General features: G+C 41.6%; 1 protein-coding gene across 4 annotated transcripts in view; it reads left to right on the forward strand.

Moving 5' to 3' along the window:
• The window catches only part of CDH13 (cadherin 13), a 781,695-nt gene that overhangs the window by 255,557 nt on the left and 506,310 nt on the right, over positions 1 to 19,828 (forward strand). For all 4 annotated transcript variants that reach the window (XM_038368674.2, XM_043494836.1, XM_038368678.2 and 1 more), the window contains exon 3: positions 3,900 to 4,108. In XM_038368674.2, coding sequence (XP_038224602.1) covers positions 3,900 to 4,108 — 209 coding nt within the window. The remainder of the gene's footprint in view (positions 1 to 3,899; positions 4,109 to 19,828) is intronic.

Below are 19,828 nucleotides of genomic sequence, written 5' to 3' on the forward strand. Positions count from 1 at the left end.
CTAGGACCAATCTATTCAACTTATTCATAAATGATCTGGAGAAAGGGGTAAACAGTGAGGTGGCAAAGTTTGCAGATGATAGTAAACTGCTCAAGATAGTTGAGACCAAAGCAGACTGTAAAAAACTTCAAAAATCTCACAAAACTAAGTGATTGAGCAACAAAATGGCAAATGAAATTTAATGTGGATAAATGTAAAATAATACACATTGGAAAAAATAACCCCAACTATACATACAATATGATGGGGGGGGCTAATTTAGCTACAACTAATCAGGAGAAAGATCTTGGAGTCATTGTGGATAGTTCTCTGAAGATATCCATGCAGTGTGCAGCAGCAGTCAAAAAAGCAAATGGGATGTTAGGAATCATTAAAAAAGGGATAGAGAATAAGACTGAGAATATCTTATTGCCCTTATATAAATCCATGGTACACCCACATCTTGAATACTGCGTACAGATGGGTCCCCTCATCTCAAAAAAGATATACTGGCTTAGAAAAGATTCAGAGAAGGGTGACTAAAATGATTAGGGGTTTGGAATGGGTCCCATATGAGGAGAGATTAAAGAGGCTAGGACTTTTCAGCTTGGAAAAGAGGAGACTAAGGGGAATATGACAGAGGTATATAAAATCATGGAGTGATGTGGAGAAAGTGAATAAGGAAAAGTCATTAACTTGTTCCCACAATATAAGAACTAGAACCAAATGAAATTAATGGGTAGCAGGTTTAAAACAAATAAAAGGAAGTTCTTCTTCACTCAGCGCACAGTCAACCTGTGGAACTCCTTGCCTGAGGAGGCTGTGAAGGCTAGGACTATAACAGGGTTTAAAAGAGAACTGGATAAATTCATGGAGGTTAAGTCCATTAATAGCTATTAGCCAGGAATGGTGTCCCTAGCCTCTGTTTGTCAGAGGGTGGAGATGGATGGCAGGAGAGAGATCACTAGATCATTACCTGTTAGGTGCCCCAGAGGGAGTGAACCTGGCATTGGCCACTGTTGGTAGACAGGATACTGGGCTGGATGGACCTTTGTTCTGACCCAGTATGGCCGTTCTTATGTTCTCCCAGTACACCATGCTGGCCGAGAGGGTAGGGGCTGGTATTGTCCCCATTCCAAGCTGATATTCCTTAACCAGTCTGGCTGCCATATACTGTAACCACTTACCCTTTGCAGCCGCTTCCGGTTCAATTTAGCATCTGAGGTTCTGATAGGTCAGAGGTGCTTAGCACCTGCACTCCCACTGACATCAGTTGGAGTTGTGGGTATCATCGCCTCTAAAAATCAGCCCCTTAGTGTGCATTTTAGGCCCCACTCCACAATGCATCACCTGGTAACAAGCTTCGCTTATGCTCAAATTTGTTAGTCTCTAAGGAGCCACAAGTACTCCTTTTCTTTTTGCGAATACAGACTAACACGGCTGCTACTCTGAAAAAAGGGCCACAGATTTCCCATCTCTGCAACTTTCTGGTGGTGGGGTTCAAATGCAGTGGATTTCCAGGTGGAAATTTGACTAGGTCTACAGTCCCCTGGCAGCCCAGATCCCAGAACTGCAGTGCTGTGAATATATGCTTAATCCACAGCACTGGTGGAATGAGGTCGTATGGGAAATTTACCTGCAGGTCTGTTATGCCAGTCAGTTGTAGATGGTCTCTGTAGTGTATGTCCAGCCATGGTACAGTACAAGGTTATTCTGTATCTGAGACCACAGCTTTGGTTCCAGTATTGGTCAGGCTGTGATAGAATCTAGGAATTTCTTGACTATAAAAACAACTGAACCTAACCTAAGGATAATCTCAACAGTGGATTTAACCAGTTAATCATTTTGAAGCTGCTTTATTTTTAATAACTCTAATGCCTTTGATCTTCCATAATTTCTGGGTGCTTGTCTGTAACCAAAAACAACAGCTTTTAAAGATCCTCTACAGAAAGTAAAACAAGATCAAAACAGCAAGCAGCCCACAATGAATTTAAAAGCAGCTTAATAATTAGTCTGGGAATCTAGGGTGGATCTCCTTTTTAAAAAAACAAAAAAAAAAAAAACAACCCCACACCAAACACATGCAATCCATCTTTCTCAACTGGAGAAACCTAAAAGATTTATGGCGCAACTACAAGTTTGTGGTGAAGACTTCTTAATCACATGGTTTATTATGAGGTCTAAAGATGACATGATGTAACTGAGATTCCATTTTAATGAAGTATGTAATTACTGCAGGCAATGGTATTCACAGTATTTAAAGGCTAGGAGCACCTGCTAAATCTCCAAGGTCTTTAGGGGCAAAACTGTCTGTTGTATAAATCGGTAATGGTTAAGGAGACTCACACAGCTCAAGAAAAACCCATTCTACATGTACTGAACTATGTGATCTGAATTAACTCACGTTACTCATAATTTACCAAATGTAACATAAAATCTAGCATACATTTTCACTGTATTGTGAAATAAGATAGATAAAAGAAATGGGGATAGATACTTGTATCACCCCATAACTTATCAACTTGCAGTAGCTTGCTGATTGTGCACTTGAAATTAATGTAATTCATCAGTCTTTCTTAATTACCATCAATCTCGTTTCCCTTTTGTATGTTTTTTTTAAAGAGATCTCTTTAAAGAACAATTGTGTTGTAATGAATTGTTGGTAAAAATGATAGTATATTAAAATAAAATCCTGAAGATGCAGAGCAATAGTAAATATGCAGAACATGTATATCTGAGCAACACTGTCTACGTTCACAAGGCTTAACAGAGTTTCTTGGTAACAAACACTTTCTATCTATGGATATATATGGGACAGATCCCCAGCTGGTGTGCTCTCAATGGATCTATGACAATTTATACTAGGGCTGAGGATCAATGGCACTATGACAATTTTCACCAGGGTGAGGATCTGCCCCATAGTTTTATTAATGGTGGAAGTCTGACAAACACAAAACTGTATTGCTCCATTGATGGTTGCCGTGAAATACAATGCCCACACAGTGGTAACTGGGATCCTGTATTTGGGTGATAGCTGTGTTTTAAATGGTGGCTAATATAACTACCTTACTCACTTAATTCTATATAACCTAAAATAGTCACCTTCATAGATCATCAGCCCTTTATAAAAGGATCTCAAATCAATAAATAAGATAAACATCCTGCAAACACAAAGTCCCTACTACTCACAATTACAGTATTTTGAATTACATTTCACACTGTTACAATTATGGGGAAGATTTTTAAAAACATAAAGAGCAGGTAGGTGCTCACTTCCCATTGACAAATCAACGGAAGTTGGCTATCTTCTATTTACAACTTTAAACAATAAGGAGGGTTAGTTTTAATGTGGAATTCATACATTTTGCCAGATATCTTGATAGTGACTTTCAAACTGTAGTATGCTTTCTGTCACACTTTTTTTATCATAACATTTTTACAATAGAATATGGACATAGGATATTTTAAAAACAACCAATTCCAGTCATGAAGGCAACATACTGGTTACCTTTAACTGGTTTGTTAGCTTTAAAGACTCTAGAGGTCCAATAACATGAACAACTCCATAATAAGTATTCTGTAGATACTACCTAATGTATGCAATTAGGTATGTATTTGCTGTTTGTGCGATCTTTATTTGAGTGGTCACAAAATGTCCAAGACTGAAATTATTAATTCATGTCTTTGCTACCCAATTTGCCTGGTCAAATCTTGCATCCGTCCAAAACTGCACACATACAAGCTTGTCCACAAAGTGATGGTCATGCAAACAGAGAGCTTGACTGGAGACCACTTTGAAAATGTGCTCCATAGTTTGGAACTAGTTGTGTATGATATCTGTGGAGAAGCAAATCATGTATAAATGTTTGAAGCTTTTGTGTGTAGACCAATACTTACTCTTGTTTCTTCTTTTTTCCCAGTGGTGTTTGATGACTGCAAGGGGAATGACAAGTTGAACTTTGAAGTTTCTAACCCAGACTTTAAGGTGGAACCCAATGGATCTTTAGTTGCACTGAAAAATATAACTGAAGCTGGCAGAGCTTTGTTCATCCATGCCCGGTCTGCCCAGGCTGAAGATATGGCAGAAGTTCTAATTGTCAGAGGGAAAGACTATCATGGCTCTTTAAAGGTAATAAAAGACCAAAGTTCACAAGAGAATGTCAAGAAGGGTTGTCATTTCAATGTAACTAACATATTAAACACTAGACAGCTTTACCTCCTTAAAAGAGAGATGTCATCAGACATAAGAACAGCCATACTGGGCCAGACCAGTGGTCCATCTAGCCTAGGATCCTGTCTTCTGACAGTGGCCAATGCCAGGTGCTTCAGAGGGAATGAACAGAACAGGCAATTGAGTGATCCATCCCCTGTCCTCCACTTCCAGCCTCTGAAAAACAAAGGCTAGGGACACTCAGAGCATGATGTTACATGCCTGACCATCCTGGCTAATAGCCATTAATTGACCCATAGTCCAAAGTATTTTAATATTCTGAACTCTTGAAATCAGGGCTATTGTATGATACTGAGTCACTACATATTTCCTAGGCACCAACAGAGAATTGAAAATGCCAATGAAGGCCAGATATTAACAAAAAAAACCATTCATACAAAACAGCCCTTCTGCAAGGACACAGATCAGCTTTGTTGAGGGTAGTTCATAAGAGGCCGAACCGTAATAACCTTACTGGTGCAAACCAGTTGGGCTAGACAACCACGGTGTGGCCCCTACTGAGGATCTGAGAAGACTTACTGTAAAGATGTAATTTAGGTCTTAGAAATCTAAGAGTGACATGGGAATGAATTCCAGCCTACGGCTCTTTAATTTTTTAATATGGGTCTCCTATGTCCTAGTGTACATCAGTGCCTCTACCAATTATTACCCCACATTTTGCTGTCTCTCCCTTACATGCCAATGATTTTTGTTCCACTTTGTCCATAGAATAGCGTGTCCTTCCTTTTTCACATACAATTTCAATATAATCCTAAAATGATGGGGTGGAGGGCGGGGGAATTATATGTTTACTTCATACGCAACAAAACAACAAAAGAAAAAACTGATGTAGCCTTCGTTTCTGTGCCATGGCATTCAGCAAGTAGGCAGGCATGACAGTGACTTACAAGATAATTAAGCCCGGTACCTTTACAGACCTATAATTTAAAGAAACTCAAAGAAGCCATAATGAGGAGGGTTATAAAGAGTGACTGATCCAACGTCTTGTTTCAGTATTTAGGCTTTTGGCTGCGAGCGCTTTCATTATATTTCCAGCAATAGCTATGGTAGTTTAACTTAAATCTTCCATTTTTTTAAAAAAATGAGTTAGCTGTAGGGCTAGCAAAGGCTGAACAAACTTTTAAAAGTCAATGGCTGAGGGAAATGTTTTGATTTGCATTTTAAGCTGTATTGAATGTGAATATAGATTGCCGGGGAAAACAAATAGCATCAGAAAGTTGTTATAGCATGAGTAGAGGTGGTTAGAACATTTTCATCTGAATCTGTAGACCCAGGCTCTGAGACTCACTGCTGTGAGCGTCTCCTTGCCGTGCAGATGTACCATAAGTCACCTCAAGAGCAAGAGTGACTCTCTCACATGCTACAGCTGGCTAGTTAGGGAACTGGCATGGAATCAAAGAAACCCAAGTTCAAGTTCTTGCTCTACCTTATTCAGGGTGATTTTGGAGGAAAACTCTCTGGTCTGAAGCAGGGACTTGAATCTGAGTCTCCAGCATCACAGAACAGGCTATAACACACTCACTCTTCCATTTTTGTGAAAGTGTTCAAAACATTTTGTTCCAGTGTGGAACAAAAAACAAATGTTGAAACCTGGAAGTTTGCCGTGAAATGGTATTGTGCCCTTTAGTCAGCTCTAATTGTGAGACGAGGGATGGGCCCAGATCCAAACAGCCCTGAATGCTGCCAACAGATCTGGAGCCAATCTTCGGGGCCCAGTCCCTGTGTGAAAGTCTTGTTCTTTGAGCCACATCCTGAAGTTCTTACTCAATTTTTATTCAGTCTTCCTGAATGAGGCAGCCCTTCCATTGTCTTCAATAGCAGTTTTCCTGTGAAAGGTATGACCTCAGGATCTGAACCACTATTTTTGTGAGAAACAGGAGACTGTTTTTCTTCTCAGAGGAGAGACTGCTGGCATGGGGTATCTATGTGCATGTTTGCCCTGCACTTAACTATATCTATCAATGCACGTTGGTCCTCAACTGCTATTCAGGTGGTGAGCTTCTCTTCCTCAGACTCCCAAGTGTACTATTTATGCTCAGGACAGGTTTAAAAGCCATCAACTTCACTCTATTCATAAATAAAGTTTGATATGAACTCTGGCTCTGATCCTGGTCTCTGCTCTGGCCACTTTTTGTTGCTCTAGTGGAAGAAAACCAACCTAAATCTGCAGATCCAACTGTTGGCTGATCTTCCCCACACAGATGGATCCTCTGAGTGTGTAGAGCTACCTGTAGTGTCTCCTACACCTGCAGCCATCAACCTTTTTATAGCTGCTGGTATAGGGGACGTGACTGGGAGAAAGGGCTGTGACCAGCATCCCCATTCAAAATGATAATCCTTGCCTGTAGTAAGGGCACTGGCAACTTGTGGCTGTTTAACCTTGTCTTGGGAAACTATCCTGGTGTAGAGCAACATCAGGATTTGTTTCAGAGTAGTAGCCGTGTTAGTCTGTATCTGCAAAAAGAAAAGGAGTACTTGTGGCACCTTAGAAACTAACAAATTTATTTGAGCATAAGCTTTCGTGAGCTACAGCTCACTTCATTGGATGCATGCAGTGGAAAATGCAGTGGGGAGATTTTATATACACAGAGAACATGAAACAATGGGTGTTACCATACACACTGTAACGAGAGTGATCAGGTAAGGTGAGCTATTAGCAGGAGAGCGGGGGACTTACCTGATCACACTCGTTACAGTGTGTATGGTAACACCCATTGTTTCATGTTCTCTGTGTATATAAAATCTCCCCACTGTATTTTCCACTGCATGCATCCGATGAAGTGAGCTGTAGCTCACGAAAGCTTATGCTCAAATAAATTTGCTAGTCTCTAAGGTGCCACAAGTACTGTTTTTCTTTTATCAGGATTTGGTGACAGTGGAGAGAATCTTTCCAGCCTTCCATCTTGTGTTTACTGAGCATTTGCCAATGATGTCAGAGAATCAGTCCCAGAGCTGATGGATTAATCCAAGTCTTTCTAAGGAGGATTGTGGGTTTTTTTTAGCAAACAGTTCAGTTATCATTTGCCTATATTAAGTCCAACACAGTCTGTTTTGTCTTTCTGTGTGTCAAATTCAAGTAGAATTTGAAGATTACGTTGTCCTATCTGAAGTGATTTTATGATAAATATGAACTTAATCCTTCGTGCTACAATCTCAATGTGTCAGTATGGAAACAGCAAAACTGCTCCATCTGTGTGTGAGATGGGTCTTGGCTAAGAATAGCTCTGATTGGAACCTTAGCATTTTAGTATAATTCTGTATGGTTACGATAAGCATATGCTAGAGCAGTGCTTAGCATGTAGTACTTAGAGTTCCGTACCTTGTTTAATTAGAGGATAAGTAGTTATTAAATATTTCCCCACTGCCTGTGACTGCCGTTTCTCTTTTGAAAGTTTGTAATCTACATCTGTGAAATCCCATTGTTAATGGTTCTAATTACAGAATCTCAACATGTTTAGAAATGACTGACAACAATCGACTAATACAGTGACTGGCAGTGTAGGTAACATTAGCTGTGAGCCTGAATAGAGACTAAGTAAACTATAAGCCTTTAGAAAGGGTGATTGCTCCCAGTCAGAGTTGAGATGGCTACTGGGAAGATGAATTCTCCAGAGTCGTCGTCTAAATAAGTTTTTGGATTCTAGTGATCTAACTCCCATTGAAGCCTGTGGAAAGACTCCAACTGACTTCAGTGGGAGATGGATCAGGTCCTAAGTGATTCAATTAATGAGTGATTTAATTAAGTGATTCAATTCATAGCTAAAACATCACCAGTGATTATAAAGATATTGCCTTCTTTCTTAGCGGTTCTGCTTGTTGTGCCTTTCAGACATATCTGCTTATTTTTCTATCAGAAAACATTTTTACTCTTGTTAGCTCTCCAGAGGCAACGGATTCATATTAGCAAGGTGGATGCTACTCTGCCTCCAGCATAATCAAGAAGATTGCCAATTAGATGCTGATTAGACTTTTTTATTGACTAGAAGAGGTGGAAGAAGCAAAAATTATAGTTTGATTTTTCAGATCAAGTTTCCTCTGAAACTTTCTTCAGAGTTTGTGTCTGTGTAATACATACATATATTTGTATATTATGGAGGAACAGGAATCCCTTCATTGTTAAGGTTGTAACCAGACTCCATTCTAAGTCCTTTTGTTAGCAGCTCCCCTATAACTATGACTAGTAACATTGGTTTCTGTCTGTTTTAGGGTGTTCTACAGCAGTGGTTCTCAACCTTTCCAAACTACTGTACCCCTTTCAGTAGTCTGATTTGTCTTGCATACCCCTAAGTTTCACCTCACTTAAAAACTACTTGCTTAGAAAATCAACCCTAGAAATACAAAAGTGTCATAGCATGCAGAGGCAACGACTTCCCCTCTGCCCAGTGGGTGCTCAACCCGCCCCTGCCCCCTTCCCACCCCCATTCCACCTCCTTCCCCCATAGGAAAAAATTCATTTTTTTTTGGCAATGTGCTTTTCTGTGTGTTGACAAATTCTGCCCCTTTTCACAGCAAAAGGAATTACTTAGAAATTTTCTTTGCAGAAACACAAACACGGAAAAAATAAAAGCAAGATACCCAGAGCCGGGTTCCAAAGCAGATAAGGGGTCGGGGTGATATTCACAAATTCTAGCCGAGGAGTAGCTGTACCGCATGGTGCCCAGGATTTTTCCATACACAAGGATGAAATGATTAAATGGAAACTGTCAACCCCTCAGGACTCTTTTCAGACACCAGATGGCAAAAGAAAAGAAGAGATAAGAGGGAGGAGAGCACCCTTGGACAGCATGTAATGTAGGAGCAGAACTTAAAATAGCTTCTGGTAGTAGCTCAGAAAGCAGGGAATGAACTTGTTGCAGTCAAGCTGCCCTGTACCATTCACTTTAACTGACTACTCCTGCGGTATTCTACACTGCCCGCAGTTTCCCTGTTTTAAAGTTTTGGTTTTCAACATTATGGTAATATATGCCTGTTACATATAATGTTGAGGAGAGTAGACTGAGACTCAGGAGAGCTATGTTCTGTTCCTGGCTCAGCTATTGGCACTTGTCCTGTGGCAAGTTACTTCACCATCCTGTGCCTCCATAGAATGAGAATAGTGATTCTTAGCCCTTTGTAAAGCACATTGAGACCTATGGTTGAAAGGTACTTGTCAAGGTTCCTTCCCCACTCTGAACTCTAGGGTACAGATGTGGGGACCTGCATGAAAAACCCCTAAGCTTATTTTTACCAGCTTAGGTTAAAACTTCCCCAAGGTACAAACTATTTTGTCCCTGGACTTTATTGCTGCCATCACCAAGTGTCTAACAAAATATAACTGGGAAAGAGCCCACCTGGAAACGTCTTTCCCCCCCAAAATTCCCCCAAGCCCTACATCCCCTTTCCTGGGGAAGGCTTGATAAAAATCCTCACCAATTTGCATAGGTGAATATAGACCCAAACCCTTGGATCTTAAGAACAAGGAAAAAGCAATCAGGTTCTTAAGAAGAATTTTTTAATTGAAGAAAAAGTAAAAGAATCATCTCTGTAAAATCAGGATGGTAAATACCTTACAGGTTAATCAGATTCAAAACATAGAGAATCCCTCTAGGCAAAACCTTAAGTTACAAAAAGACACAAAAACAGGAATATACATTCCATTCAGCACAACTTATTTTATCAGCCATTTAAACAATACAGAATCTAACGCATATCTAACTAGATTGCTACTGACTTTTTACAGGATTTCTGACCTGCATTCTTGCTCTGGTCCTGGCAAAAGCAACACAGACAGAGAACCCTTTGTCCCCCCCCTGCCCCCACTCCAGCTTTGAAAAGTATCTTGTCTCCCCATTGGTCATTTTGGTCAGGTGCCAGCGAGGTTATCTTTAGCTTCTTAACCCTTTACAGGCGAAAGGGTTTTTTCCTCTGGCCAGGAGGGATTTAAAGGTGGTTAGCCTTCCCTTTATATTTATGACAGTACTATATCAGAACTAGGTGGTATTATGAAAGTGTGCTGTATTTTGATCTGAAATCACCAAGATGAAATTCACTGGACAAGTGCAAAGTACGGCACTTAAGAAGAAAAATGAGACAAAGTACAAAATGGGGAATAATTGGGTAGGCTGAAAAAGATCTGGAAGTTATAGTTGTGATGAGTTACCTCTGAGCCTGCCCAAGCCTGATTAGTCATCCCTGAGCCAGAGAGTATGATGTGTCATCCACAGCAATTACCTGCAGGTCTTGTGATAGGCCCCATGCCGTTCAACCAGGGTTTAGCCAATCCTCAGGCCAGAGCCCGCTCATGTGATCCCAAGGCAAATGTATAGACTCCTAAGGGGAGAAGTTTCTCCAATCTGCTCATCATCACTACCTGGCTGGGAATGTTCCCATTGTCTGGTAGTTCTGACACACTGCCTGTACTTCAGCTCCAGCCAGCCCTTGCTCCTGCTTGTACTTCTGCTCTAGCTGGGCCTTGTTCCTGCTTCAACTCTAGCCCCTGCATGCTTCCACTCTAGCCAGTCCTTGCTCCAGCCTGCATCTGCTCCTGTCTCAGCCAGCGATTCTGACAGTAATGGGTCACAAACTGAATGAGTCAACAATGTGTTTCAGTTGTGAAAAAAGAGACACCCTATAATTATATTAGCATTAATAGGAGTGTCGTAGGTAAGACATGGGAGGTAATTCTCCTGCTCTACCCAGCATTGGTGAGGTCTCAGCTGGAGTATTGTGTTCAGTTCTGGGCCCCAGCCTTCAGAAAAGCTGTGGAAAATTGGAGGAAGTCCAGAGGAGAACAACGAAAATGATGAATCAGGTTTTCTAAATCTTTTATGAGGAAAGGTTAAAAAGTCAGCACATTGTAGTTTTGAGAAAATACAACTGAGGGGGGACCAGACAGCAATTTTCAAAAGTGTTAAGGGCTGTTATAAAGATGGTGACCAGTTGTTCTCCATGTCCAATGAAGGTGGAACAAGAAGTAATGGGCTTAATCTGCAGCGAGGGAGATTTAGATGAGCAGTTAGGAAAAGCTTTCTAACTCAATGGATAGTTAAACTCTGGTGTAGACTCAAGAGAACTTGTAAAATCCCCATCATTTGGAGGTTTTTTCAGAACATGTTAGACAAACACCTGTGAGGGATGGTCAAGGTTTGCTTGGTCCTACCTCAGCACAGGGAACTGGGCTAGATGACATCTCAAGTTCCCTCCCCCCTTCCCTCACTTCTATGATTGGCATCACTGTGCCCTGGGTTCAAATTGCAGCACATTTTTTTGTGATTTCACGGTCTGCTCTGCCCGTGTAATACCAAAAGGCTGCAAAATTTTGTTTATAGCAGGGGAGAGATGCTGAGGCCCTAGAGCAGAGGTGGGCAAACTACAGCCCGCATGCCACATCCGACCCACGGGATTGTCCTGCCTGGTCCTTGAGCTCCTGGCCGGGGAGGCTAGCCCTGGCCCCTCCCCTGCTGTCCCTCCTCCCCTGCAGTTACGCCACCGCGCGGTGGGGCTGCGAGCTCCTGCTGCTCTGAGTGGCATGATAAGGGAATCCCGGGAGGCGGCGGTTGGATGGGGCAGAGGCTCTGGGGGTGGTGGTCAGGGGATGGGGAACAGGGGCGTTGGATAGGGCATGGGAGTCCTGGAGGGGCTGTCAGGGGGCGGGGGTGTGGACAGGGAGCAGGGGGGCTGGATGGGGGCGTGGTCCCAGGGGGCGGTGGTTTGGGGTGGGGGATCCTGTGAGGGGGCGGTCAGGGGACAAAGAGCAGGGGGGGTTGGAGGTTGAGGGGGGCAGTCAGGGGGTGGGAAGTGGGAGGGGGCCAGGCTGTTTGGGGAGCCACAGCCTTCCCTACCCGCCGTCCATACAGTTTTGCACCCTGATGTGGCCCTCGGGCCACAAAGTTTGTCCAGCCCTGCCCTAGACCCTAGGTATGTGACTGTCTATCTTAGCACTGATGAAAAAGGATCAATATTCTTGTTATAAATCATGATTCTATCATAGAAAAAAATCATAGGGAGAAAAGTGAATACTTAAATTGAGTCATTTTTCAGTACAACTATTGTAGGTTATTTGAAAACATCATAAAGTACCAGCAACTATGATATAACCAGTAATTGGTCCTATCAAGGAAGATTAGCATTTTTTCAACATATCAGTTTGGAGGAAAATTCCAAATGGGCTGAAAACGACTCTACAAGTGTATGAACTGGCTTCTCATATGAGAAATTGACAAATAGACTTGCTGATTTTCATCTTATTAGATTTTACAAGCAGCAGTTGCTTCAAAGAGGAGTGCATCCAATGCTGTATTTTACATATCATTTCAAGAGACTACAAAACTGTTCCTAAAGTCACAGTGCTCCATTAATATTGATAATATACTTATGAGTTCTTATGCTGATCAAAAAGATCTGATGTAGAAAATTGCTTCTTTTCAGAAAACTTTGAGATATTTCATATTACAACATAAAGAGGGTCCATTAGGTTTTCAAAAACACGTAGTTTGTTTTAAATCCCTAACACAAAAATCTTTGTTTCTATTTTACTGGAAAGTTTAGACACGAACACCAAGATTAGATGAAATATGACATTTCTGTACTTGCTGAAACAAAATGTTTGTCATATTCTTCCACTAATGTGTGAATCTGTATGAGATTTGTTTGCAGGCTTTAAACTTCATCCACATGAAGCCATAGGTGTTGGTATGTGGATAGTATTTTGGTAAATAGCTTTTCTCCTTTTTATGGCCACACGTTGAATTATTTAAATGAAAATCATTTTTAGTTGAGATAACCTTCAAACCCCCTATAACTACATTATCACATTTTACTTTAGCTCCATGAATGCAATACCCCATTGCCATCAGTGGGTGAGTCAATAACATGTTCCAATTATTTATTTCTATGTGTACATTTATTAAAATCCCCATTGCGGCTCTGTGTGTTGTGAAGTCATTATATAACATAGAGCTCTCTCTAAATCCTCCTTAGCCACTCAAACCATTTTGCACCCAAAACCCTAGCCAAACACGGGTCCTCTGCTCCCTGAGACTAATTCAAAGTCCAGTGAACTTAATAGTTTCTCACTGACTTCAGTCAGGTTTGGATCAGACCTTCTATGCGGGAGTTTGAACTACTAGATCCATGTAAAAAGAAAAGGAGTACTTGTGGCACCTTAGAGACTAACAAATTTATTAGAGCATAAGCTTTCGTGAGCTACAGCTCACTTCATCGGATGCATTTGGTGGAAAAAACAGAGGAGAGATTTATATACACACACACAGAGAACATGAAACAATGGGTTTATCATACACACTGTAAGGAGAGTGATCACTTAAGATAAGCCACCACCAGCAGCAGGGGGGGGAAAGGAGGAAAACCTTTCATGGTGACAAGCAGGTAGGCTAATTCCAGCAGTTAACAAGAATATCAGAGGAACAGTGGGGGGTGGGGTGGGAGGGAGAAATACCATGGGGAAATAGTTTTACTTTGTGTAATGACTCATCCATTCCCAGTCTCTATTCAAGCCTAAGTTAATTGTATCCAGTTTGCAAATTAATTCCAATTCAGCAGTCTCTCGTTGGAGTCTGTTTTTGAAGCTTTTTTGTTGAAGTATAGCCACTCTTAGGTCTGTGATCGAGTGACCAGAGAGATTGAAGTGTTCTCCAACTGGTTTTTGAATGTTATAATTCTTGACGTCTGATTTGTGTCCATTCATTCTTTTACGTAGAGACTGTCCAGTTTGGCCAATGTACATGGCAGAGGGGCATTGCTGGCACATGATGGCATATATCACATTGGTAGATGCGCAGGTGAACGAGCCTCTGATAGTGTGGCTGATGTGATTAGGCCCTATGATGGTATCCCCTGAATAGATATGTGGACAGAGTTGGCAACGGGCTTTGTTGCAAGGATAGGTTCCTGGGTTAGTGGTTCTGTTGTGTGGTGTGTGGTTGCTGGTGAGTATTTGCTTCAGATTGGGGGGCTGTCTGTAAGCAAGGACTGGTCTGTCTCCCAAGATCTGAGAGAGCGATGGCTCGTCCTTCAGGATAGGTTGTAGATCCTTGATGATGCGTTGGAGGGGTTTTAGTTGGGGGCTGAAGGTGATGGCTAGTGGCGTTCTGTTGTTTTCTTTGTTGGGCCTGTCCTGTAGTAGGTGACTTCTGGGTACTCTTCTGGCTCTGTCAATCTGTTTCTTCACTTCAGCAGGTGGGTACTGTAGTTGTAGGAATGCATGATAGAGATCTTGTAGGTGTTTGTCTCTGTCTGGGGGGTTGGAGCAAATGCGGTTATATCGTAGCGCTTAGTGTGGTTCTGAGAGCTTCTCTCCTGGCTCACAGTTCCCCCCGGCAAGCCGTTCATGGCTGACAGAGACATTCTCTTAGCAGTGTACTTGAAGTAAAAGGACTCCACTGTGTACATCCCATCCCTCAGATCCCCATCCACTCAGCTACATCACTGCATCAGCTCTCACTGGTGCTGATAGCCAGGTGTAGATCTTCAGCACTTGAGTGCATTTTCCCTGCAGATTTCTGCTGCTGAACAAATCCAGATTTCACATCCATTGGTTCTGGAATCTGCCCTAACAATGTACCATTGATCAAAGAATTATCGTGGTACCAAGAGATGTGGCAGTTGCTATAGAAACAATTGCCTTTTGTATTAAATGGCAGAGTAAAGAACATGATCCACTGATGATTCTGATTAACTTACATTCCATATTTGAGCAAAGTATTTCTAGTAACATCTCTCGTTATATGTGTAAATGCTTAGTTCAAACGTTGTTAGCCATAAGCACCGAGTTTTCTTTTGCCCCGGGGTTGCTCCACCCCTGCTCTGCCCCAAGGCCCCGCTCTCACTCTGCCCCTCCCCTGAGCCTCCACCCTCTCTCTCTGCCTCTTCCCACGCTGCTCCAACCCCTCCCCCAAGGTCCCATCCGTCCACCACTTCCTTCTCTCTGCCCTTTCTCAAGCACCTCCCCCAGTCGCCAAACAGCTGATTGGTGGCAGCCACTGAATAGCTGTGGCTGGTGGGTGTTGAGCAACCACTATTTTTTTTTCCCATGGGTGCTCCAGTCCTGGAGCACCAACAGAGTTGGTGCCAATCTTGATAGCTAACTTTGCTCCCTTTCCCCTCAATGCACAACTTCAGCATGTAAATGAGAAGTAGTCAGTTATTTAAGGAGAGAAAAATGGTCTTTTCGACTGGAAACATGAATAATTCACTTTGAAATTATAAGCTGTTGGCTGCACTGCATGTACTGTGCTTTCCTAGGTGAATAATCTACATTCTGATTTTATATGAACTAGAGATGTACTTATCCTAGGAGATGGACTTTGTGCTTGTCATTAGCAAACAGAATCCAGACAGCACAGAATGTTTTAAGTGTTAAAGGTGAAGTGAAATCATAAATAATTATTTGTATTTATTTCTTAAAAAGCCATGATCAGTGACAGAGTAAATGGGTAGACTGAAAAAAATTACAAGAGAACATATTCCAGCATAAAATATTTAAGAATCACAATTCCCTTTATGCCCCAGCCAGGACCAGAGTATAGAATTTTGTGTTTTTCAAGAAGAATAGATGTTGTCTGTGCATCTATTTCACTGTAAGGTAGGCAGCAGCTTGCTATGCTGTTAGTGTGGACATGTGGTTTCTTTACAGGTGAAATGAAAAAGCCCAAATTCAGTCCCAGCACTGTAACCAAATGCTCTGTTTATTTTTTTAAACGCATGTAGGCCAATCCTGTGCCCACTGGATTGGCAAAGGTTCCCTTATTTCAGTGGGAGCAAGGGTTGTTCAACGATTGTACTGTTGGAGTAAAATTTATCCCCATACAGAAGGCTTGGAAAATACCCATGCTCCATTTATGTCCCTCTGAAGCATTATCATGAGGCAGTATTGGGATCAGACTGGAGCATAGTTCCTTGTGCTGCTGCTTTGCACAGGGATGAAATCCCCCTTTAGGGTTTGGGATAATAAATAGCCCCCCTTGCCACTTCAAGGAGAAGAGGGCTGTCATTTTGTGGAGTGTCAGGAAAATCAGTCGCGGCTCCAGTCAGGGTTCCCTCCCCGCACTGAGGTACAGATGTGGGGACCCGCATGAAAGACCCCCTAAGCTTATTTTTACTAGCTTAGGTTAAAACTTCCCCAAGGCACAAATCCTTTCCTTGTCCTTGGATGGTATTGCTGCCACCACAAAGTGATTTAGACAAAAATTCAGGAAAAAGGGCCACTTGGAGTCCTCATTTCCCCCAAACCCCTTCACCCCCTTTCCTGGGGAGGCTTGAGAATAATATACTAACCAATTGGTTATAATGTGAGCATAGACCAAACCCCTTGGTTTTTAGGACACTGAAAATTAATCAGGTTCTTAAAAGAAGTTTTTTTTGTTTTTTTTTTAAAAAGGTAAAAGAATCACACCTGCAAAATAAGGATGGAAGGTAACTTTACAGGGTAAATAAAAAGATTTAAAACACAGAGGATTCCCCTCTGACTCTGCTTTCCAGTTACAAAACAGGAACAAAATTACCTCTTAGCATAGAGAAAATTCACAAGCTAAAATAAAAGATAATCTAACACATTTCCTTGCCCTACTTACAATTTTTGTAATCTTAGACGCTCATTTCAGGTATGTTTTTAGGAGATGTTTTTCCTGCCTTGTCCCTCTCTTTTCCAGAGAGAGAACAAACAAAGAGAGCACAGACAACCGCCCCCAGATTTGAAAGTATCTTCTTTCCCCATTGGTCCTTCTGGTCAGGTGCCAACTAGGTTAATTGAACTGATTAACCCCTTACAGGTAAGGCAATTCAGTACAGCTGCCCTGTGTATATTTGACAGCTCCTTTAAGGGTCACCCCCTTGGGGATTGCAAGGAGGGTCTTGGGAGTGAGGAGAGGGAAGCACCTGAGCAGGTTATTGGGGCTCAGGTAACCATTGTCCCCTGTGCACCCAGGGAAGGATATATCCACCCTATCCCTCCAGTCTGAGCCTCTTTTCTCACCCATCTGGAATGCAGTTGGAGTTCTTAACGTCTCATACACTGAGGAGACAACACCCTTTTTGCAGCCCCATAACCCTTGTACAAGAGGCAGGCGGTGGGGTCCCAGCAGTGGGTTGGAGACCAGGGGTGGTGGGATGATGGCAGACACCCACCAGGTGGAAATGATTACAGAATGGTGGTCTGCATTGTATGAATGACTGAGAGAGAGTTCCTTGATGAGTTAATTTAATAAAAATTGAGGCCTAATTAAACCCCATCCCTGACACCTTGTCTGTCTTAGTGCACATCTGGCATGATTTGTCGAGCTGCTAAGATTTATGATGACACTGTGAGGAAATCTGCTCCAGAGATGTGGAGAAGATGCAGAGGAATCATTGAGGAAAAGCTTAAATTTAAAATAATTCCAGTAACTGGGGGATGTTGGAGGGAAAGCAACAGGCTAAATGTGATTTACAAGAATGTAAAAAGAGATCATGAAGGATAAGATGTCCATTAAGATATGTAATAATGTCATATTTGTAAAGCAGCTTTCATCCTTTAAGATTCTTAAAGCATATCCATAAGAGTGTAGATAGTGTTTATCTATATACAAACATCTGGATAATATTAAATATTTATGTAGATCTGTTTAGTATACATTAATGTATAAGTGATGTATTCCTTCATCACTGAAATGCAGTTGCTTTTATAGTGGGGATTTTGGAAAAGGACACAGACCCCTACTCAGTATTCAAACTGCCAAGAAATCTTGAATATCCATACAGAAACACATTTTTAGGTAGCCCAGTAAAGAGATTGAACAAGAGAAGTGGCAGACTGGAATCCTGCAGAACCCAAGAGAGCACCTTGGAATAGATGATGAATTGTCCACTACTTTCCTTTTGGTCTTTTCAGACAGAAAGGAGCCAAGCCATTCAAGAATGATCCCATCAATCCTTGTTGTAGTCTACAATCACTTCTGTAGTTCATAAATGAGATTTTAGTTGATGATCTCCTAGCATCGATTATACTCTGACCCTAAGTAAAATTTTCTGAGATCAGAGTCCTGAGGATTCTTGATGTTGCTGGAATTGTCTTACCACAGTCTATTCCATAAACTTCCCCAAATAATGGAGATTTGAAACAAGGCAATAATTGGACTAATTATTCATGTCAAAAGATGATTTCTTGAGTATAGTAGTTTCTCTTTTTGGAGGCCTCAATAATCATGTCTAATAATTACCCCCAACACCCCCATGTTTCACCAGCCAAAAGGAACAATTATTACAATAGCACCTATCTTAGCAAAATCTCCAGCATCAGTGACCATCACAAACAAAGAATACTCTGCATTTGTCCTCACCCGAGAATACTGCTATCACAAAGACAGGGAGTTCATTCTGGATCTTGGCAAACTTATCTGGTGATGACCTGATTCTGTCACCATTACTCACATTCATCTCTACCTTAATCTACACGTATTCTTATGCCGTAAGAGGGACTACTTGTCACAGCAAGGTCCTTTTCATCATAAGAGTGGCAGAATCAAAATTCAATGTGATTTGAAATCTCACAATAAGCATCACATGCCTCAGTTACTGGATGCTCGACCCTCGGCCTGCACCACTTCCAGCAGCTCCCATTGGCCTGGAGCAGCGAACCGCGGCCACTGGGAGCTGTGATCGGCCAAACCTGCAGATGCAGCAGGTAAACAAACCGGCCCGGTAGGGGCTTTCCCTGCACAAGCGGCGGAACAAGTTTGGGAACCAGTGATCTAAAGATATTTGCCCTCCCATTTTATCAACCACGAGGCAGCTGAATACTGTGAATCTTTACAAGTGGAGTAAAAACACCTGATCATTGTAAAGTCCTGTCTTATCAGGACTCGGTTATTGCCATTGGTCTTTTTTTTTTTTTGATGCCACCAAAAATCCTCAATATATTCTCTTATCATTAAATAATGAGCTACATAGTATGCATAGCTTCTGTAGCTCTCCACTCAATGAATTCATAAATGGTGAGATATGTGTGTCATGTGATCTCTACCACTCGGAGCTAAACAAGATCTCCATTTAGCTCAAGTGCCAAAAGTACGTGGTGTTGGAGCAGGAGAATGAGATCTGTTTCTGCTGTCACAGTGAAGTTCCAAGAATGCCACGCTTTGCTGCATAGTAACAAACTAGAAACTCATTAATGACAATAGATTTGTTTAAAATGTTTTATTTGTTACCAGCTATAGTGAAATGGCTAGATTCAGGTTTTGGCAACACAAATCATTTCATCAGCAAATGTTCAGACTCCTGTAGGTGGAAATGTATTAACCTGCCTGTGAGTCAGCAGGCACACTTGGGTTTTATGGTGTCCAATTTTTGTTGAACGATTTGGCATCTCTTAGATCTTTAAATCATTTTGTCTTTCATTTCTTTTCTGTCTCTAGAATTACTTAAACTTTTGTGGTTCTGAAAGAAATGAATTGCAGATCTAGTACGTGCAGCTTTTTCTGATAAGGGCTAGAAAATAATCCCTTTAAAATGAGGCTTGGCTCTTGCACTTAGTGTATTGCCTTCTCCTGGACTGTACTTTATGATCTCAGCATGATACCATAGTTCTTGCTACTTAAAAGGGTCATGCTTTGCATCACTAATCAAAATGGGCTAAATGTTTAACTT

The sequence above is a fragment of the Dermochelys coriacea genome, chromosome 12 (genome assembly GCF_009764565.3).
Source record: "Dermochelys coriacea isolate rDerCor1 chromosome 12, rDerCor1.pri.v4, whole genome shotgun sequence".
Taxonomy (NCBI): domain Eukaryota; kingdom Metazoa; phylum Chordata; order Testudines; family Dermochelyidae; genus Dermochelys; species Dermochelys coriacea.